This window comes from Choloepus didactylus, chromosome 15 (genome assembly GCF_015220235.1).
Source record: "Choloepus didactylus isolate mChoDid1 chromosome 15, mChoDid1.pri, whole genome shotgun sequence".
NCBI lineage: Eukaryota > Metazoa > Chordata > Mammalia > Pilosa > Megalonychidae > Choloepus > Choloepus didactylus.
Window position 1 is genome coordinate 11,040,331 of NC_051321.1, and position 23,700 is coordinate 11,064,030.

At 35.8% G+C, this 23,700-nt stretch overlaps 1 protein-coding gene across 4 annotated transcripts in view; it reads right to left on the reverse strand.

Annotated features, from left to right (window-relative positions):
* PLEKHA1 (pleckstrin homology domain containing A1) overlaps window positions 1–23,700 on the reverse strand; it is an 82,949-nt gene that overhangs the window by 33,043 nt on the left and 26,206 nt on the right. For 3 of the 4 annotated variants that reach the window (XM_037804751.1, XM_037804752.1, XM_037804750.1), the window contains exons 2-4: window positions 18,109–18,269; window positions 13,072–13,128; window positions 10,813–10,858 (exon numbers count right to left, since the gene is read on the reverse strand). In XM_037804751.1, coding sequence (XP_037660679.1) covers window positions 10,813–10,858; window positions 13,072–13,128; window positions 18,109–18,249 — 244 coding nt within the window. In that variant the 5' untranslated portion in view covers window positions 18,250–18,269. Of the gene's footprint in view, window positions 1–10,812; window positions 10,859–13,071; window positions 13,129–18,108; window positions 18,270–23,700 lie in introns of those variants that run through there. The other variant, XM_037804753.1, reaches the window with a different exon arrangement.

Consider the following 23,700-nt stretch of genomic DNA (forward strand, 5'->3'; position numbering starts at 1 on the left):
AGAAATTGTAATTAAGACCAAGACTCTCTAGACCAGAGCTTCCTTGGATTGACAAGGGGATCTTAGAAAGGAAGTCAAAGCATGTTTTGTTAAGTGCTACAAAACAACTGGTCTGGAAACTAAAAAAAAACTTAACACACCATAAATCCGTCCTTGTATATCCTTCTAGAGACTCTGGAGAGCTTATAAATGCCATACAATAAAAATTAAGATACAATAAAAACCACTGAATTATATATTTTTTAAGGGTGAACTGTGTGATATGTGAATTATAACTCAGGAAAGCAGTTAAATATATATAAACTAATAATGAGGGCGTTATATGTCAACAAATAACTTTGGTTTTTGATTTCTAGCAATCCATAAAGTCTCCCTGTATGATCTTTTTCCAGCTTAGGCTGAAGCTGAGCTCTTCTCTTAGTGGCTTCTTCCCCTCAATGTCCTTTCAGACATCTGCCTAGAATATTGGACGAGTTCTTAAAAAGCTAAGCACTTAATACCCAACACCCTATACAAAGTAAGTGTTTAATATATATATATATTTGAATGAATATTTATGTAAGGACCTCTTTTAAGGAAGGGAAGAGAGGCATATATATATATATATATATATATATATATATATATATATATATATATATATCTTTAAAAAGACTCAGCACACTTTGCACTCTGAATAAAGACTCACATGTGCGTTACACATTTATTTCATGGCAATAGGCACTGTGAAAATATCAGAGCCTGGAGCCAATCAGACCCCACTAGCTCATGCGCTCATTAGCAACAACATCTTGTAAAAATGATTTAATCTCTCTGAGCCCCACTTTCCTCATTTATGAAATGGGAATGCCACACATCCCCCTTCCTTGAGGGGTGGAGATGACATATGTAAACAAACTAACACACTGCTTGGGACAATGTAGATCCTCTTGAACGTCTGGAGGTTTCCAAGAAGTAAGGGTGCATTGCAAAAAATGTAGAGCAAATGACTGAAAAGTGGCATGTTAGCAATACTGATGGAAAAAATAAACAGGAAAAGGAAGGGAAAAAAAAAACTTTGACTAAAAAAAAAAGTGTATGAAACCTTTAAGTTGACGTGCTTTTAAAATAAGGGTTTCATTTTGAATAATGAATACATTCCCAGTCCTGTGCTCTTGGTACCTTTTTACTTTAGTACTTCATTTTACTTTAAATCTTTACCATCAGAGTGAATATACAAGTGACAAGTGAATAAACCCTGAAGTAAAAACATTAGCTTAATTGCAAACAAAAATCATCTCACAACCTAGTATCAATTGGTAACTTTTTACGATAAGGAATGACTGAGGTTTTACTTAAATCAAATGCAGGAACTTAGTACATTGTGATTTAAAACTGTTCTAAGTAAAACAGCATAATGGCAAAATATATGTATATTTTTTAATCTATGAATCTACTCAATTTCTCAGTTTTGTGCTTTGATTTGTTTTACATAACACACCAAGAATAAATATGAATATTTATATTTCAGTATTATATGCTGAAATATAAATACCAAGTCATTGGTTTTATAATCACTTGGTTATAAAGAAACATAGCTTTCCATGCCAAGTTACCGCCCCGTCAGTGCTTTAGCTTATTTCTGGTAATCACAGTTACAGCAACCAGGGACCACAATCCAAACAGTATTGTGCTCAGACTTATAGTTCCATTTCATTTTAATATATTTTTAAATCATATCAAGTCATTCACAGTTCTTTAAAGAAATTGAATAGTGCCAAAAGACTTGAAACCAAAATGGAAAAAAAAAAAGAGTAGCCATATACCACATTCATTCCCATAAACACTATCCTTTTAGTGCTTTCTTCTAAATTTCTATGGAAATGTAGAAATCTCCTTCCATATTTCTAAATAATGTGCATACAGTACTCTTTTGATATGCTGATTTTACATATTCTTCAACGATTTTCCTATTATGGCAGATAAAAATTTTCAGTGTCTCCTTTTGCCAAGAAATAATGCCTACCTCTTCATCCTCCCAAGGTAATTTTTTTGAAATCCATATCAGTATACAGCATTATAAGTATATAAATATTTTCCATGGCTGAACCAAGTCATGTATAAAATCAAAATGTCTTTCTTATGTAACATGTTTTTCCACCAAAGGTAATACTACTTTGTTTCTTTTTTTCCCAATTGCTTAATTTTCCTTGCATATCTGGCTAAGTCAACCTATACCCTCCAACAACCCTGCAACATACATCTCAATATAATTTTTTCCACATGACCAAAGGTGTCAGATAACCTACAAGTATTAATTTTTCCCTGTAGATATCCCTCCTGGAGCCCTCCAGTCTCCTCATTGGACTGATTCTTCCTTGGACCTGCTACATAGAAACCATCCTGAAGCTATCCCTAGCTAGCATCCTAATAATTGTCTTCACCTGCCTGTTCTGTGGATCCTGTTTCCAGGATCCCATGTCTTCCTCTTTCTTGAGTTTTCTTCCATATTCTTTAGTAACTTTTTGAGAAATGTGAGCAAATGATAATCGTTTCAGACTTTGATGTCTGACGTCCTTCCTCAGACTTCATGGTTTGGTTCGGTATAGGACTCTGATTGGAAATTACATTTCCTCAGAATTTTGAAAGCACTGTTCTGTTGTCTTTTTGCATCCAGAGTTGCTACTGAGAAGTGCAATGCCATTTTGATACCTGATCCTTTGTCTGTAATCCCATTTTCCCTTCTGGAAACTGTCAGGATAGTCTCTATATGGCTTACATTCTAAAATTTTATGATGATATGCCTTGACTGGCCCTAGCTGGAACTTTAAATTTGGAGAACATGCCTTGTAGTTATGAGGAACTTTATCATATGTCCTTGTTAACTTTCTACCCTATTTTTTCCCTTCTCTCTATTCTTCCTCTCCTTTATTCAGTCAGATGTTGGACTTCCTTGGTGGAACTTCTAATTTCATTATTTATTTCTTTGCACTTTCTATGTTTAGACATATCCTCCAAACTCATTACCGAAATTTTTATTTCAGCTATCATGTATGTAATTTCCAAGAACTTTCTCTTTATCTCAGAATGCTTCTTTTTTTTAGAAGCATCTTGTTCCAGTTTCATGGATGCAATAACTTAACTGCATATTTTAATTACAGTTTCTGAAATTTTCTTCAGAGTTCTGCACTGTCTTCCATTCCTTTTCCTATCTGATAGTTCCCACTCCTCAAATGTCACAGAATCCTTGGCTTTCTATTCTTGTTTCAAAACGCACTAAAACAGTGACCAGAAACTCTCTGAGTCACATGGAGGATTGTCAACTAGTGGACTTCACTGTAGGGCAAACTTTTAAAGTACAGATCCCCAAGTGTCAGTACCCATAGGTCTTTTCTCTGAGGTATTCATATTTTCAATTATCCCCTAAACCCCCAACCTAAACCTGGCTGCCCAGTGCTCTGGTGCTGGACGTAGGGAAAGGTTTGCATTTGGTGTGCAGATTTTCATTTACTTCTCCTATTTTCAGGAAGAAAATTCAGAAGGAATTTTTGTTCCTTCTCTTCTCTGGGACTAGTGTCCCCAAGTATAGAACCTCACTGATTCTATTTCTGGAGTCATTACACCTCCCATTTCCTGCAGGGATGGGGGAAGGGTGGTTGCCTGACAAAGCCAGATCCAGGCAGGGATTAGAGATTGTTTCTTTATAGACATACAAAGTCCGTGCTTTCGGTGCCTCCTCACTACTGCTTCTCCAGAAAGTATATCTCTAGTTCCTAAGACTCCCAAGAGTTGGCATGGGGACAGGGCACTGAAATAGCTTTTCACTGCTCTTTTCCTCTACTCTGCTAAGCTGTTTACCATTTTCCTACATTTACTCTCCATCTTCATGCATTGCACTTCTGGGTTACTGACACCTGCCAGTTTCATCAAAGACAGTTTGTGTTTCTTCTTCTCCCTGTTCTTAGGCAATTTGAAAGGAGATAGGGAGGAAAAGTTACACATAGGCAGAGGAAGAAGGTTATGACTGGGATGGAACAGAGGAAAGAGGCTTAGGAGTGGGAGATGTGGAAGGATTGAGTATTATTTCTTCCCTGGATGGTGGTTACAGGATTTCTACCTCAGAATATTCATTAAGTTATACATTTGTGTGGTTTCTTGTGATTTTCTGTATTATTTTTCAAAACATTTTTAATTATCTGAAATCCCAGCTCCCAGAAATCAACTGCCTTGACATTCAGATGATCTTCCTTTCATACCTCTCTCAATGCACACGAATGAGAACAGGATTATTCTGTGGGCCCCAGAACTGAAGTCTTTGGTAGCCTGGCATTGCCCCTCTTTTGGGAAGTGATGGCCCTGCAGTCTGAGTTCCCTGCCTTTCCCCCACCATCCCACAGCCACCTGGCTAGAATTCCAACATGGGGCCTACCACACTACACAGTAATCCGTTCTCTCATCTGACTACGCCAGGAGCCTAGAAGCTCCCTAAAAGCAGAGACTATCACCTCTGTATCCACAGAATCACTACCCCGCCTGACACAGAGAAGGTACTCAGTGAATGTTTGATGAATAAATAAATTAATTAAAGCTCTTTCCACATCTGGCTCCAACCTACATTTCCAAACTCATCTCTATTTCCCAACTTGAAAATACTGGCCCTTCCAGATCATCATTTCAGTTTTACCCACTGTAGTATGGGCTCCAAGACACACAGAGATAGCCATGAAAACTAAGTCAAATCATTTCCAAGGTGTCATTCAAACTCTCCAACTTCTCTAATGAATAGACAATAAAATAAAATTAAAAGTAAAAAACCACACACACACACAAACATGAAATAAATTATATACAAATAACAAAATAAATATGCAAATGCCTAAATTTCAATAATTAAAGACCAAAATTATGCACAATCTCATGGGAAAAAATTCTCTTCTAAAATAATTTAAGCAGAAGATTTCAAATTCTAAAACTCTAACTGGAAATGGAAAATATGAGACTTAACTGATAATATATGAAGATAATCACGGTTGGAAAGGACCTTAAGGTTTAAGTATTACAATCACTCACCTTCAGCTTGAACCCACTCTATGAAACACAAGGGGCAGGTCAATACCTGTTTGACTACTTCTAGCGATAAGGAACTCACTAAGGAAACATCATGGAAAGGTGGAAGGAAGAGGTTCAAATGCTATCCCTGACCTTCAGTTTTCCATACCACAGGAATCCTTTTAAAAATTTCTATGAGAGTCATATTATTTTTCTTTATACCTCTCTTCTAATAGAAATTTGACTGATAAGCAATTGAGGCAGAGAATGGGAGAATTGATAATTCGGTTTGGAGCATTGCTTTCTTATAATCATGGTTTTAATAGGTTTGTACATGCAAAATGCTTCTTTGTAAAACTTTGATTAAAAGATAATTTCCCCAAATCTTATGAAAACCATTACACATATTATGGTGAACATACAGTGAAGATATTTTAGTTGCATGTGAAGCTGCTCTTGATTTCTTTTCCTTTTTCCTCATGTTATCAAAAGCTGGTCACTAAAGGCACTCACGGCATGGCAGACCAAATGGATTACTTCCAGAAGTCACCCACTCTACAAATGCTAGCAAACTATCATTTTTGTACTATTATTGCACCTAAGAATTAGCATATCAGCTAAGCCCTCATTTGTGGCTTATCAAGTTTCCTCAACAAATAAAAGGCAAAAGAATACAAGAAAGCAAATAATAAAAAATTATTGTATTTAATGTTTTAAAAACATAAACTCTCCATCATCAGTTGGTGGGGGAGGAATAAGATCATTTGACACACACACACACGCAACTATCAGAATCGTAAGTAAATTATGCGATCCATACTACAAGAACTATAGAACAATTTTCTTATCCACAAATTGCAGTCATGAGGCCTTTTATCGTAGCAGTTAACCCCAAGGGAAAATATTTCTAACAGGATTTATTCACTGGTGACCAGTTATTTGAAATCAAATCTTAAAATAAAGCAATGCAAGAAAATACAGCAGAGGAGCTAAGATGGTGGCATAGAGAGGAGTGGAAGACTGTTAGTCCCCCACTGGAACAATTCATAAATAACCAAAAAACTAGTAAACCTGGAATATCTGTGGGGAGACAAACGTGACTGTCCACTCATCATCCACCAACCTGAATTGGGAGGAATGCCAGAGATCGCAGCATAAAATCTATAAGTAAAACTGCAGACCCACTCTGAGAGCCGAGAGCCAAGAGCCCCTCCCTCATGGGCAGCACTCTCTCAGCCCAGCTCCAGCTGGGGTTTTAATGTTAACTGCTCAATACACACAGCGAATCGAATCCTCAACAAGCAGACAGAGGCTTTTGGTGACAACTGACCTTGGGAGAGTTGGGGGACATATCTGTCTCAGGACGGGGAGCCCAGAGGATCAGGTGCTACCTCTGGCTAAGGGGTGAACCTGGGAGTTTTCTGTCCCTTTCTCTCTCTGTGGAGAAAACCTCAGCCGTTTTCAGCCCACAGCACTTTGCAGTAAAGACAGCCTCAGCCATTTTAAAATTAAAACACTTTGATCAGCAGAGTCAGAGAAACAAAGAACTTATTGATATGCAGATAACCTTTCTGGAGGGGGCATAGCTTCCCAAGAGGAAAGGGAGGGGCCCAGCTCTACTGCCCACCTTTCTGGAACCAGATCCCAAAGCCTAGGGGAGGAGAGCCACAGGCCACACCCTCTTACACAGGCAGTGACACACTGACAGGTGCACCTCACAGGCAGAAAAGCACAGGGTGTGTCAGTCCTCTAAGAAAACCATCAGGGAAACCAGATACTGAATATTTCCTCCTGTGACCTGAGCCTGTTCTCGTCTGGGAAAACCTGATTGGGGTGGCCTAGGAGGTCAGACGCCTAGACAACAGAAAACTACAACCTACACTAAGAAAAACGAAGCTACAGCCCAGTCAAAAGAACAAACGTACACTTCAACTGAGATACAGGAATTCAAACAACTAATGCTAAATCAGTTCAAAAAGTTTAGAGAATATTTTGCAAAAGAGATAGAGGCTGTAAAGAAAACACTGGGCATACATAAGGCAGAAATCCAGAGTTCAAAAAAGCAACTAGTAGAATCTATGGAAATGAAAGGCACAACACAAGAGATGAAAGACACAATGGAAACATACAACAGCAGATCTCAAAAGGCAGAAGAAAACACTCAAGAACTGGAGAACAAAACACCTGAAAGCCTACACACAAAGGAGCAGATGGAGAAAAGAATGAAAAAATATGAGCAACATCTCCGGGAACTTAAAGATGAAACAAAGAACAAGAATGTACATATCATTGGTGTCCCAGAAGGAGAAGAGAAGGGAAAAGGGGCAGAGGCAATACTAGAGGAAATACTCAATGAAAATTTCCCATCTCTTATGAAAGACATAAAATTACAGATCCAAGAAGTGCAGCGTACTCCAAACAGAATAGATCTGAATAGGCCTACGCCATGACACTTAATAATCAGATTATCAAATGTCAAAGACAAAGAGAGAATCCTGAAAGCAGCAAGAGAGAAGCAATCCATCACATCCAAAGGAAGCTTAATAAGGTATATATGGATCTCTCAGCAGAAACCATGGAGGCAAGAAGGAAGTGGTGTGATATATTTAAGATACTGAAAGAGAAAAACTGCCAACCAAGAATCCTATATCCAGCAAAGCTGTCCTTCAAATATGAGGGAGAGCTCAAAATATTTTCCGACAGACAATGAGAGACTTTGTGAACAAGACACCTGCCCTACAGGAAATACTAAAGAGAGCACTACAGAGTGATAGGAGAAGACAGGAGTGCATGGTTTGCAACACAATTTTGGGAGATGGTAGCACAGCAATGTAAGTACACTGAACAATTAACTATGAATACGGTTGAGAGAGGAAGGTTGGGAGCATGTGGGACACCAGAAGAAAGGAGGAAAAGATAAAGAATGGGACTGTGTAACTTGGTGAAATTGACAGTTTTCAACAATTGTGATAAAATGTACAAATATGTTCTTTTACGAGGCAGAACAAGCAAATGTCAACCTTGCAAGGTGTTAAAAATGGGGAGGCATTGGGGGAGGGATACAATCAACGTAAACTAGAGACTGTAACTAACAGAATCATTGTATTATGCTTCCTTTAATGTAACAAAGGCGATATGCCAAGGTAAATGCAGATAAGAGGGGGGATAGGGGAGGCATGTTAGATACTTGACATTGGTGGTGTTATCTGACTCTTTACTCTACTTTGATTTAAGGTTACTTTTCCTTTTGCTACTTCCTAGCTGTCATTTTTTTTCCTCTTTCTTTTGCCTCTTTACCTTCTTTGACTCTCCCTCCTGCCTTGTAGAAGAAATGCAGATGCCCTTATATAGACAGTGGTGAAGGTGATGAACACATAAATATGTGACCATACAGAGAACCATCGATTGTTTACTTAGTATGGAATGTATGGTGTGTGAACAAAACCATCTTAAAAAAAAATGGATTGATGACAAAACCTCAAGGGCAATATACTGAGTGAAATAAGCCAGACACATAAGGACAAATATTGCAGGGTCTCACTGATAAGAACTAATTATAATATGTAAACTCATAGACATGAAATATAAGGTACCAAAATATAGGACGAGGCTTAAGAATGGGGAGTGGTTGCTTAGTATGAGCAGAATGTTCAACTAGGATGAACTTAAATGTTTGGAAATGAACAGAGGTGTCAGTAGCAAGATGTGAGAATAACTAACAGTGCCAAATGGTGCGTGAATGAGGTGGAAAGGGGAAGCTCAGAGTCATATGTGTCACCAGAAGGAAAGATGGAGGTCAAAAGATGGGAATGTATAAAACTGAATCCTATGGTGGGCAATGTCCATGATTAACTATACAAATATTAGAAAACTCTTCTAATATTCTTGAACCAGAACAAGTGTATGACAATACAACTAGAAGTTAATAATAGAGGGGCATATAGGGAAGAAATATATTCCTATTGCAAACTATATACTACAGTTAGTAGTATTTCAACATTCTTTCATAAACAGTAACAAACATCTATACCAACACTACGAGTCAACAACTGAGCGGGGTTGGTTAGGGATCTGGGAGGATTTGAGTTTCCTTTTCTTTTTTTTTCTTTTTACATCTTTCACTTTATTTCTTGTCTGGAGTAATGAAAAGTTTCTAAAAATTGAACAAAAATTAAGCGCGGTGATGGATGCACAGCTGTATGAGGGTACCAAGGGCAACTGATTGTACACTTTGGATCTCTGGATAATTGTATGGCATCTGAACAATCCCAATAAAAATTAAAAAAAAAAAAAAAAGAAAATACAGCAAAGGAAACCCAATGTCTCAAATGGTGGTGGCCCCCTTATTTACGAGTCTGAAACAAGAAGTGAGGTTCCTTGGAAAATACATGGTGTCGGGGACTGAATCAAGCCCCCCACAAAAGGCATATTCAGTTCCCAATTCCAGGTCCCATGGGTAGGACCCATTGTAAACAGAGGATGACGTACTTCAGTTAAGGTGTGGTCTAAGTGAGTCAGGTTGGGCTTTAAACCATATCACTGGAGTCCTTATAAACAGGACTCAAAATGAAATTTAGACAGGGAGAGAGAAGCCAGGGGAAGCAACCAGAAGCTGGATGTCAAAGGAATGTGGAAGAAAGAAGATACCACCATGTGCATTACCATGTGTTAGAAAAGTCAAGGAAGCCCAAAGACTGCGGGTCAGCAGAAGACACTGATCCCAGGAGGAAGCAAGCCTTCCTTCTAACTTCTGAAATTCCTGTTGTTAAGCCAACCCATTATATGGTATTTGTTTTAGCAGCCAAGAAACTGAAATACCTGGTATATTTGTTAGTATTTAAATTTCTAAACTTAAATTCAACCTAACTTGCCAAGGTGATCGACATTTCTGAGCTCTCACTATGCATATTTAAATGGGAGTTATAAAGTAAATGAAATACAGGGGCCACTGGAATTTTATCAAGTAACAGTGGAATATACATCAGATACAAATAAAATTCATGAACATAAAGAACAGCTATTAAGAGCAAACACTATTGTGCCAGTTTGAATGTACTGTGTCCCCCAAATGCCATTATCTTTGATGTAATCTTGTGTGGGCAGACTTATCAGTTTTGATTAGATTTCTTTGAATGTTTCTTTGGAGATGTGCCCCACCCAGCTGTGGGTGATGACTCTGATTGGATATTTCCATGGGGAATGGCCCCACCCATTTAGGGTGGGCCTTGATCAGTGGAGCCATATAAATGAGCTGACGGGCAGAGGGCACTCAGTGCAGCTGTGAGTGACATTTTGAAGAAGAGTTACAGCCAAGAGGGATGCTTTGAAGAAAGCACAGGAACTGCAGATGAGAGAGAGTTTGAAGACGGCTGCTAAAAGCAGACTCTTGCTCCGGAGAAGCTGAGAGAGGACAAATACCCCAAGTGCAACTAAGAGTGACATTTTTGAGGAACTGCAGCCTAGAGAGGAATGTCCTAGGAGAAAGCCATTTTGAAACCAGAACTTTGGAGCAGATGCCAGCCACATGCCTTCCCAGCTAACAGAGGTTTTCCAGACACCATTGGCCATCCTCCAGTGAAGGTACCCGATTGCTGATGTGTTACCTTGGACACTTTATGGCCTTAAGACTGTATCTGTGTAACCAAATAAACCCACTTTTATAAAAGCCAATCCATTACTGGTGTTTTGCATTCTGGCAGCACTAGCAAACTAGAACAACTATGATGTAATTATACCAGTATAACTTAAAATTACTAAACTAACATAAGAAATATGGTTACTTACCAAAACAGAACTCTGCCTTTGGCCTTAGCTTAGTTGCATCGCTAACCTAATAAGAAAAAGAGATTAGTTGCTCACTATGACAGCCACTTATTTGTGTAAACTTCCACACGTATAATTTCCCAATAATAATACACATTTGCCATATAGATTTAAAGTTAAACTTTAAAGGCTATTGAGAAAGGACTACAAATTAAATATTGGATCCAAATCTTCACTGTAAGATGTTTAAAACAAATGATGCCTCCATGTTTCTTTGGACAAATTTGTTGTTGTTTTTTTTTCCCCAAAGGAAATGGGAAGGAGAAGCCTTTGTATATCACACATACACATATTTTTAGTTAAACATAATTTTAAAAATATCCTCAATGAATATTCTACAGACACCTATGAATTTTTCTCAAAGTGCGTATTTCTAAATTGTGACCTATAGAAGACTGAGAGAAGGGGAGACTGTGTATTTAAGGTCTAAAAGTCCAGAAGGCATTTTCTGCCATGAGGAAATCTGAATGGCATCCTGATCCCCTCCTGTAATAATACCCCAGAATAATAAGGTCACTTTGTTAAATGTAGCACCTGGTTCATTTTCAAAGCTGAAGCAACTACCTGCACCTGCTTGCTGCTATCCCTTTAAAGAAAGTAGCTCTCTCAGAAGCCCACTCAAGACTATGGCCATGCTGCTGCCCAGTGTTCAAATTCCTAATTGTAGCATCTATGTTTTACCTTAAACAAGAAATTCTAAGTCTAGGGTTCTGAGTCACACTGAAGTTTGTTCAGGAGCAAATTCCAGGAAAAAAAGTGGCATGTCTAAAGTATCATACAAATGTAAAACTCACACTTCAGTAAGCTGTAGGACAGAGATAAAAGTTAAGAGAACCTCATTCAGAGAAGAGGTTATATATATATTTAAAGGGGAGTATGGAAGAGGGGAAAGCAGCTGGCCAGTCAGCCTCTCTGCTTTACTGAGCTAACACTTTATTTTAAGAAGGAAATCCCCATTTTTTAAAAAGACCAGGCAAAGAGCAATTCATAAAAAGATACAGGTAGATGGGCCCTGTCCCTCATTGCCTATTTGAATAAAATAGGCCTTTCCACATCATTTCATTGAGAGTTTAAAATGCTTGGCAAAATATTTACATACAAGATACAAGAAAACTGAGAGTCTAAAATTTATTTTACAGTGAAATTCTATGTTTCCTGATAATAGTCCCTAGAGAAGTTAAGCTGCAAGGTACTCTGAAGTGTTTTTAAATGCTTTGATTTACAGGAATACCTGAAGTATACTTAATACTTATTTTCTGAAAATTTATGTAATATGTCCTTAACAGAAAATGTTTCCCTTTAAATATGTAATCCTTCTTGTCCAAGGCCTACTTCTTTTTGTCAGTGATAATCAATAACTACATATTAAGACACTGATAAAGTATTTTATTTATAAAAATGTGTGTCTTTTAAACAGAGGCACACTTGTAAATTGGTCTATTGAAGTGATCTACCTTTGCGACATTTAATCTACACCAATATAGGTCAAACCCAATATATGAATAACAGTATGCACATGCATACTATTATTATTATAGTATTATTTACATCTCATATTTTAATTCATCCACAAACTTTTACTGCTTTTGTGTAAAACACACAAAAAATCGACAGGAAAAAAAAATGTTCAGTATCTCTGTCTCAGTTCCCAAAACCCTTATGGAAGAAAATAAGGAAAAAGCTCCCTTACCAACATCAAACCTAAGGTTTTGAAAATCATAATAGTACTGCAAAAATAACAGAAAAACAGATCAACAAACAAGAAAACAAAGGAAAAAGAAAAAATAAAAAAAGGGGAAAATCATCCTTTTCAACATGAAGACAGTTCATATTTTCCTCAAAATAAACCATAAACAAAATATCAATGATAATAAGATTTAAAAATTGGAAAGAGACTTCAATAACTCTTCTCCACACTACCCCAAGGTAGAACCTAGGTGTTAACTGATTCCTCCCTTTCTGATATTCATGTACCCAGCCATAAAAGTTCATATTAATTTTTGGAATTTGCTACTCCTGTAAATTGTCCTCATAGTCTTTCTAATTTTACCAGTTTAAAGAACTTCCTCAACATGGTAAATCAGGTGCTATTTTCAGCATGATATGAAACCTGAACATTATCATTAAATGACATAAATAGGAAATTGCTCTTTCTACTCACACTCCTAGTCTGAGGAATTTTAATTCATGCATGAATATAAGACAATATATAAAGAATACCTTTGAAATGTAGGTAAGTTTAATGGCTCCAACACGTGATGATCCAGAAGGTAGGTTCTGGAAACAAATTATTAATAGTTAATATCCAACATTATGAATTTGTTTTATATTATAATGTTCAACAGACACTAAAAATGTTAAGAAATTAGGTTTTTTAATATCACATTTTACAAATCAACACTTGCAGTTTCTCAAACATTTACTGGGTCTGTAATAGTAGACTATTTACTAGGTCTGACAGCAACCAAGATGACAACTCGGAAAAAAACTGAACCCTACTCTGTTCCACCATAGTGCACTCTACAATTAAAAGGCTATTTTTATCATTATGGCTAAACTATTTTTTTCCTTTTAAAGAACTTAAAAAGCCATAAACAAGATCAGACTGAGTTCCTGAAAGCAACGGGAAAAAAATATTTAGAGACACATATGATAAATACAATTTTAAGAAATTTCAAGACTATAGTCATAATTATTCTGCTGCATTTTAATTTTTTGTATTAGAATTTTACTTCATCAAATATGCCTTAAAATATGGGTTGGATTTTCTCCATTTAAATGGTCTAGTATTTATTATGTCATTTTTAATCTATATAGATTTTTCTTTTCCAAAAAAAATACTGATACCCTTTAGATCATATGCAGGGAACACACCGGGCACTTTCATTAAAAAATATTTTTATTCTCCTTCCCTTAAGTAATTTGGGATGTGATTTGTGTCATAAATGGGCTAAGGGTAAAGAATTCAGAAAAGGGGAATCATTTCTGGCTAATCATTTCTGTAGAGGAACAAATTTAAACTGGACCTTTATTAGCAAAATTTTGAAACACACCTTTATTGGCAGAATTTTGAAACACAAAGATTGGAAGAGAAATATTCCAGCCAGAAAAAAAAAGACACACTAAGGAAAGCAGATGAAGACACCCAGAAGATCTGTACTGGAATAGGAACGTTGATGTGTTGGGCTGTAATAAAGGATACATATAGGGTTGTAGTAAAAAACAGTGGGTTAAGAAATCAAACTGGGAATATAATCACAGAGGACCTAAATTACAAAATAAAGTAGCATGGAGTTTATACTGTCAAGAATTTGAAACCACTGAAGAAAGTGTTTAAGCAGAAAACCTGTAAACAAAATTGTGCCTTCATTAATAGACTTGGTAATATAATAAATTGGATGAATTATAGAGGGGGAAGATAGAGGCAAAAAAATCAGATAAAAGAATCTGGGGGAAAGTAATAAAGATTATAAATGAAAAGATGGAGAAGAGTTCAGAAGTAAAACTGAAGCAACTTTGGCTTTGAAAATTACCTCAGCTGGAGATATTAAATAGGCTCAACTTTTAACTGACTTTATAATAATGTATCTTTTTAAAAACTGATGAGCTTGTTCTCATGAATGATTTGGAGGTACCTTTCTCAGACCTCTATAAGCTCTCAGGAAACAGTTAATTTTATGGACGCCTAGATTCCCTAGATTCCCAAACATGAATTGGTTATTTTTGACAGTGAAAGAGCTTTTCAAAACTTTCATTCCCATGTAGAGTAAAACTGAATTTTATTGTCTAACTATATACAATGTACAACCTTCCCAACAGAAATTATAAATAAATACGTACATAAAATTATGTAAAATAAAATTATAATTAGTTGTGTTCTTATACAAAATGTTTGTTTCCAGGTCTCCTTTCTTTTCTTTTTTTTAATTTGGGGCTCTTTTCCTATTAAGTAAATGAACTGATGAACTGTGAAAACATCTTCACCATCCTGTAACAATCAAAGCGATTTTTTCAAACACTACTACGCTTCTATCCAAGATTGTTTTTTTCTTTTAAATCTTCCATAAATCTATTATTTTAACTAACTAAATAGAGCTCTAAGCCTTTGTGGGTGAAGAGAAAGTAGACGCCAAAGCATGATATGAAGGATCACAGATTAAATAATGGCACCGTGCAGGGAAATTTAAGTGGCTGGGAGATAAAGAATTGATCAAAAGACCTAGTTTCTAAGGACCGGTATGACTGTTGCCAAGTTCAACTGGAAAAATCTAAATTTCAAAATTTTGTTACTTTGACAACGAACAAGAAATAATAAACTAATATGGCATTAAAGATAAAAAGGGAAATAAGCCATTTGTTACTTATGAGTTCCTACACTCATTCTGCCAAATACTTTTTCAAGTCTCTTCAAAGTCACTTCCTTTTACAGCTACTTAATTATTTAATTCCCCACCATTAACCTCCCTCCCTTCCCCCCACCCCACCCCCGAAGCAAATCACAGGAAGCCCCAAAATCATCCCCAGCAATACACTAGAATGCATTTTTAAATCAATGGTTAGAGGAAGAAGTGGCTCCCTATGAACAGGTGACCCAAACTAATTTTCTTTGGTTATCAGGGTAATTATAATCAGTATAACCATGTTACAGCGCTTTGATTTGACATAAGCACCGTGACTGAAGCATATGAACCATTGTTTGGTATATCAGAATGGTTGAATATCAGCATTTCACATGGTTCAACTTAATATAATAATCTTAGCAAGACATTTTACTAAAGTTTTTATGTTTGTCTCATGAGAAATGTTTTTAAATGAGCTAAATGATTTATAGCTGATTGAACACTTACACTCAACTTGGAGGAGGTCTCAGATTGAAGAGGTGTGCTACGGAATTCTAAACCTAGTCCTGCCTGGCCAACACTCTTGTTATGTCTTAAATGAAGATACAGAAGTCTTGATTATTACTTTTAAAACTGGCTTAAAGCTAGTATTGATGGTAATATGCTGCTAGGTAGAATCAAGATTTTAAAAGATTCTCATAGGTTGAAATGAGACAAAATTATTAAGAACAAAATGATTAAAACAGATGTAAAATTCTGCACTTACGTTCAGAAAAGCCAATGTGCTAATTACAACACAGAACTTCAAAACAGTTCATGTGGAAAAGACCTAGCTGAGTGGAAACCTTAGCATATACCCTTCTCCCGCTAGAGCCAAAGTGAACTATTCTCCAAATATGCCCCAGGCTTTTTTGACTTGATTTCTTTGCTCATGCTATTCTTTTGAGCACTGGAATACCTCCAACTTCTCCACCTCTTGGTCAAAATACTCTCCATCCTTAGGTCAATTTCAAATACTACCACCTTCATGATGACTTCAACTCCTTTTGCTAGCTATAATCACACTGCTCCTTTGAATTCCAAGTTTATGTTTCATTCAGGGAGATTAACATACTTTATTTTGCACTTACCTTCTTTTAGTTCTATTAAGGAGAAAGTACTGATAAAAGGAGGAATTCTGAGGAAGAGAATCTTATTATGTATGAAGACAGGAAGAGCAATCAAGAAGCTTTAAGTAAAATTCAGCAGAAACCATATGTAAGTCAACAGACCTTGTGGAGAGAGAGACAAATAGGCAAATAGAAAAAACAGGCAAAATTGTGGAATGGCTTGTATTCTTACAACCAGAAGATTGAGGAAAACCAGGAACTAGAATCTAATAAATAGTAATCACAGGGATTCAAGAGGGACCTAAGTTAGCTTCTAGCTTGGGAAGAGGAGTTTGGGAAAGGATTGTATCACAATAAAGAGAAGGAGTCATTAAAAAGAAGAATCTGACACGTGAAAAAGGTAACTTCGAGTTTTTGATTTCTGCTGACTTGCTGCTTCTTCCACTGCCTCTGGTCAAGTCAATAAAAGTGATAATCATTGAGGGTGCAGAGCCAGGTTACTACCACCCAGAAGGGTGGTTACACCCAGAGAGAAGGGAATAGACCAGCACAGCAACACATTCTACAAGGATAGGGAGAAGGAACAGATAGTTCCTAGCAAAAAAAAAAAAGTCTCGTACAAAGTCAGCAAATACACAAGGAACTAGATTTTAGATCATTGAAAAAAAATAACAACTAAAGCTGCCTCAAATGTAATCAGTGCTTTTTAGTAATGTGTAGTTCAAAAGATAATTAAGATGAGGATCAGGGAAAGACGTTTTTCTTGCATTGAGGAGGAAGCTGAATTAATATGAAGTTCCCTTACAGCTCAAATTCTACATAAACAAATGCATTCACATACATGCATTTTATCTAATCTAAAATCAGTATAAGGTAGTGAAGAATATTAGACTAGTTATCAGAGGATTTAGCTCCTGCTCTGTGAAAGAAAATGGAATCTACTACAAGTCCCTGCTCTTCTCCGGCAAGATTCTTCACCTGCAGAAGCAGCCCACTAATTGGACTAGATCAGTGATTTTCAAGGTGGGCTTAGAAGTTCCCAAGGGATTCATCCCTTGCTTTGCACATCCTTTCTCAACATACAACTCCATTTTTAACTCTTTTATAACAGCTTTTATTTTAAGATAAAGAGTTCCATAGATAAAATTTAAATCTACTGAACAGATGATCTCTAATGTCACTTCTCTCAATAGATCTTAAAACTGAAATCCTACTTTTAATTTATGATATTTACTCCAGTGATTTGCAAGGCAACAATAAAATCAAATTGCATTTCAGTTCATGAATGGCATTACAGCAGTGACTGACACACAATCTAATACACAGACTCCACCCCCCCAACGTGAAACCCGCCTCTGAATATGCCCCGCACATCCCACAGCCCATCCCTGCTCTAATGAGCCTGGCTGCCCGCAGAGCTGTAATCAAAGGACTACATATGCACACAATTATCAAGCAGAGAAGGTAGTTTATTTATTAAAAAATGGTAATCCCTAGTATCTTAAACCTAAGAGATAGTACCTTAAATCTAAAGGATTTAAGAATTTTCTACCAGAGAAAGTGTTTCTCTCCCAAGAAGGGAAAAACATATACATAGAAACATTTTCATCAAATGAACTTACTTTCATCCTCTGAAATTCAGATAGTGGGTGTTGGAGTTCAGGGTGGGGCAAGTGTAACCAATGGAAATAAATCCAAATATATACTGTTTAGGAAGATAAATCCTAAAAACTATAAAGTATGTCAAATACTTTAATAAATAAAACTTGTGTACGCTTTTAAAAGATAGCCCTTTGGATTTTACAAACCTGTGGATTATCCATGTACCATACAAAACTATCTTCTCTGGTATCCAGTATGAAGTACCGTCGAAGAAATTTCCCACTGTTTTCATTTTCTTCAATGTCTAGAAAACCACAAATGCGATTCTGACGATCCACATAAGGCATTTCTGAGCTTGAACATTACACTGAAAAAAAAAACATTAACAGTAAGCTTCCTAGGAAAAAGAAAAGTATTTCTCAGTGGACTTCAAGACAAAATATGCTACAAAACACTTTATTCAACAAAGAACCTACTTTCCAACATTAGGTAGGGCCAGGTAACATGAATATATACAAACAGCTGAAGCATGCGCAAAAGTCACTTTTGGAATTAAGGTTATTACCAAAGCTTATTAACCAAAGTTACCAAATTCAGCAGTTTGCACTGAGTGCTATGCCACTCAGTTAAATTATTTATTTACTTTTGTTTTCTAAACAAACTCAAGTGAGTCAAAAAAGTAGCTATTAATTTCCTCATTTATGAATCTAGACAATCTACCTTTCAGATTGTTTTAGAATATTTCTAAATTCACAAAATAATGACAACAATAACTAAGTTTATTGACTACTGACTATGTGCTAGGCTCTGTGGTAGGTTCTTTTCCATGCATTATCTCATTTTTTCCTCAAAACAACCCTATGAACTAGACATCATCATCCCTATTTCACAGATAAGGAACCTAACAGAGATGCAGTGACTTTCCCAGGTTACAAAATGAATCAAAACCTGAATCCAGATTCTTAGGCTCTAAAGCTCAGATTGTAACCTCTGTACCATCTAGTTTCTAGAAAACCCTTTAAACTGTTAAAATTAAAATTAATTAAAATAAATGAGCCAGCATTACAGAAAGAGTTTAGTAAGTATTATGAGTAGTCATAAAACAACAACAAAATGCTTTAACCTGAATCTGATCAAGTCTCTAGATCCCCCTATGCCCAAATACCAATTTACACTAAATACAGAATACAGAGGAAGATATTAAACTGCACCACAGGGATGTGATCAGCAAAAGCCAGAATGTGGGAGACAAAAGCACAAACAACTCAGTTTCTTCAGCAAATAAATTACTACAAGAAAAAAGAGAGGTTAGAGATTAAAAGAATCTTAAAAGGCATATCATATTCTGATTCTAAAGTGCCGAAACTTTTGTAGTACTGGTTAAAGTTAGAACATACGACCTGTGGTAAAAAAGCAGTGCTTCCAACCACCCTTTTCTAAGAACTATAGATATGTGATTCCTTTCTAAATCTGTAGCTGTTCATATTCTGGTACTTCTCCTACAGCCAGTGCTACTACATCTAGGCTGAATTTATGTTAACTAACCCTTCATTTAAAGGCTCAAGACAAGTTTAAATCATAGTGAAAATTCAATTACAATACACCCTGGTATGGTGCATGTCTATCTATATCACTATTTTTTTCTGCAGCCAGAGAAATGCTGAAAAATATAAAAAAGGTTTAAACAAAACTATTCAAAGATTTTTGTGAGTGTATTGTTATGAATCTGGCATTTAGAGGAAATTAATAATTTCTTTAATGAACTTATCAAAAGTTTAAAAAATTCTAAAATATAATAAAAATGTGAAAAATTAATACATTATAATGTATACTATAGGTAAAAAAAAATCAACTGTAATGTTTTAATGTTACTTACTAGGCAGTTTCTACAATGACTGTCCCAATGCACTTACCTTACTTCTTACTTTTAACAAGTAGACTAGATAAAAGTCTCTACTTTAAAAAAAACTCAGCCTCTTAGAATGCTCACTCTGGTAGATGAGAGAAAATAAAACACCAATATTAGGAATTAAAGAGCGGTAATCACTCCACATCCTACAGATATGACATGGATAATAAGAGAAAATTATGAACAAGTTTATGAGAACAAATTTGACCTCTTAGAGGAAATGGACAAATTCACTGAAGAATACAACTTCGACAAAAATGATTCAAAGATGTAAAAGAGAATCTGAATTGCCCTGTATGTATTAAAGCAAATGAATTCATTACTAAAACCCTTCCAAAAAGAAAATTCCAAGCCCAGAAGGTTTTACCTATGAATTCTATTCATCACTTAAGGAAGAAATAATACCAATCTTTAAACAAATTCTTTCAGTATGCAGGAGGAGAAAACAGTTTCTAACTTGTTCTATGAGACCAACATCACCCTAAAACCAAAATCTAATAAAGATATGACAAAAAAGAAAATGACCGACTAATGTCTCTCATGAACACAAATTCACAAATTCCTAACAAAATAGTGGCAAAGCAAAACCAACTATCGATAAAAAGGATAGTATATCATGATTAAGTAGATTCATCCCAGGAACATAAGATTAGCTTAACATTTTAGAAAAACAACTAATGTACTCAGCACATTAACTATTAACAGAAATTAAAATAAAAACATATGATCATCTCAATATATTAGGAAAAGCCTTTACAAAAGTCAGCATTTGTCATGACAAACACTCTCAGCAAATGGGGATTAGAAGGGAACTTAATCCAATAAATAGCGTATGTGAAAATCCCAAGGCTATCATCATTCTTAATGGTGAAAGGCTGCATTGCTTCCCCTAGATCAGGAAAGGTAAGGATAGCTAATCGCATCACATCTCTTCAACATTTAATGGGTGCTGACTATTGCAAAAAGGCAATAAAAATATAGAGATAAAGATAAGAGAGGAAGGAGTACAACGGCCTATATTTGCAGATGACATGTAGAAAATGCAGGAAATCCTACAGAATCTACAAACTATTAGAAGTAATAAATGAATACAGGAAGGTCACAGGATACAAGGTTAATATACAAAAACCAAGTGTATTTTTATATAATAGCAGCAAACAATTGGAAAATGAAATTTCAAAAATTTCATTTAGAATAACACCACAAAGTAAAAAATAGATAGGAAGAAATATAACAAAAGATACTGACAACTACAAAACACTGTAGACAGAAATTAAAAGAAAACCAAAGTATACTTTTACCCAATATATGGGTAGATGAGCAATAAAATAATGACAAAAATATATAAACAATAGGTGGGGATAAAGGGTATGGGTGTTCTTTTTTATTTCTTTTTTTAATATTTTTAATATTTAAAAAAATTTTCTTCTTTACTTTGAAGTAATGAAAATGTCTGAGAATTGTGTTGATGAATGCACGACTATATGATGATACTGTGAGAAACTGATTATAAACTTTGGATGGATTATATGATGTGTGAGTATATCTCAATAAAACTGCATTAAAAAAAAAGAAAACCAAAATAAATGGAGAGCTATATAATGTTCATGGAATGAAACACTCAAACATAAATCTAAAAATCAAAATTGTAAGAATTAAATTAAAATGTTGATTCTCCTCAGATTGATCAATGGATTCAATACAATCCCAATAAAAATTCCAGCAGGATTTTTTGCAAAAATTGACAAGATCACTACATTATATAGATTGAAATACAAATGGCCTGTGAAAGCTGTTATCTATTTACCAAAGAACAAAGTAGGATGACTTAAACTACTATTTCAAGACCTAAGATAAAATTACAGCAATAAAGGAAGTGTAGGATTGATAAAAAGATAGACATTAAGTCAATGGAACAGAATTAGGTCTAGAAACAGACCTCTGACAAAGATGCCAAGGTAATTCCATAGGGAAAAAATATAGTCTTTTTAGCAAATGGAGTTAGAACAATTGTCTATTCATGTGAAAAACAAGTAACTTGAAACAAATCATAGAAATAATGTAAAAAGCAAAATGATAAAGCTTCTAGAAGAAAGTATAGGAGAAAATCTTCAAGATCTTGGGATAGGTAAAGATATCTTAAACAAGACTCAAAAAACTTCAAACATAAAATAAAATATTGATATTTTGGACTTACCGAAATCTACAGAATTGATCCAGATGGACCTACCCAAAATACTTATTAATCTGATTTTCAAATGTCAAAGACCAAGAGATAATTCAGAAAGCATCAGGAGAAAATCAATCCATCACACACAAGGGAAGCTCGATGAGACTAAGTGCGGATGTCTCAGCAAAAACATCAGAGGCAAGAAGGCAGTGGTATGATACATTTAAGATACTGAAAGAGAAAAACTGCCAACCAAGAAACCTATATGTGGCAAAACTGTCCTTCAACAATGAGGGAGAGTTTAAAATATTTACAAACAGACACTGACAGAGTTCGTTAACAGGAGACCTCCTTTACAAGAAATACTTAAGCGAGTGCTACAGACAGATAGGAAAAGACAGGAGAGAGAGGTTTAGAAAAGAGTGTAGAAATAAAGGTATCAGGAGACAGAAAGAGGGTAGAGATCAGGCATTTGATGCTGAAGGAGTACAGAATGTTCAAGAGGACTGATTGTACAGATCTAGAAATGGATAGCACAATACTGTGTGGTGGCAGCACAATATTGTAAGTACACTAAACAAACATGCCTGTGAGCATGGTTGAAAGAAAAAGCTTAGGGGTAGGTATGACCCCAGAAGGAAAGACAGAAGATAAAGACTGGAACTATATAACTTAGTGAAACCTAGAGTGGTCAATGATGGTGATTAAATATACAAATATAAAAACATTTCTACATGAGGGAGAACAAATGAATGTCAATTTTGCAAGGTGTTGAAAATGGGATGGTATTGGGGAAAAAATATGATCAATGTAAACCAAAGACTATGGTTAACAGTAACATTGCAATACCCTTCCATTATTTGTAACAAAGGCAATATACCAAAGCTAAATGTCTTTAAGAGGGGGATGTAAGGGAGAGGTCTGGAACTCTTGGTGTTGGTGGTGTAGACTGAACTGACTTTAGTTTATATATATATATATATATTTTTTTTTTTTTTCTTTTTTCTCCTCATCCTCTTTTTTTGTGGAAGAAATTGAAATGTCCTCATATATATCGTGGTGGTGAATGCATAACTATGTGATTATACTGGGAATGGTGTTTTAATACTTCAACTTCTGTGTGAGACCAAAGGATGGGATGTTTATTTGGTGCAAAATCTGTATTTTCTGTAGCACACTATATAATTGAACATGCATGGTCAGTTCATTCAAATACCATAATTAATAATTATATAATTACATGGAACTTTGAATAGGGAGTGAGATCAGGTAGGCTTGCACAGGTTAGTGTGAAGCCCCAATACATCCCAGAGTAATCTGGGCAGAGGATAAAAATGTATTTGCAAAGCCCCCTTGAGGGACTGGGAAAATGTGGAAATATTAAACTTCCCCACCTGGCGAATTACGGATATCCTCACAAGCATTGGGGACCACCATTGTTGTAGGCCAATCCCTTGATCTTGGGGCTTGCCCTTATGAAGCTTGTTACTGCTTATAATTATGCCTAAGAGTCACCCCCAGAGAACCTCTTTTTTTGCTCAAATGTGGCCTCTCTCTCCCTAAATCAACTCTACAGATGAACTCACTGCCCTCCCCCGGACCTGGAACATGACTTCCAGCAGTGTAAGTCTCCCTGGCAACACAGGACATGACTTCCAGGGATGAACCTGGACCCAGTATTGAGGGATTGAGAAAGCCTTCTTAACCAAAAAGGGGGAA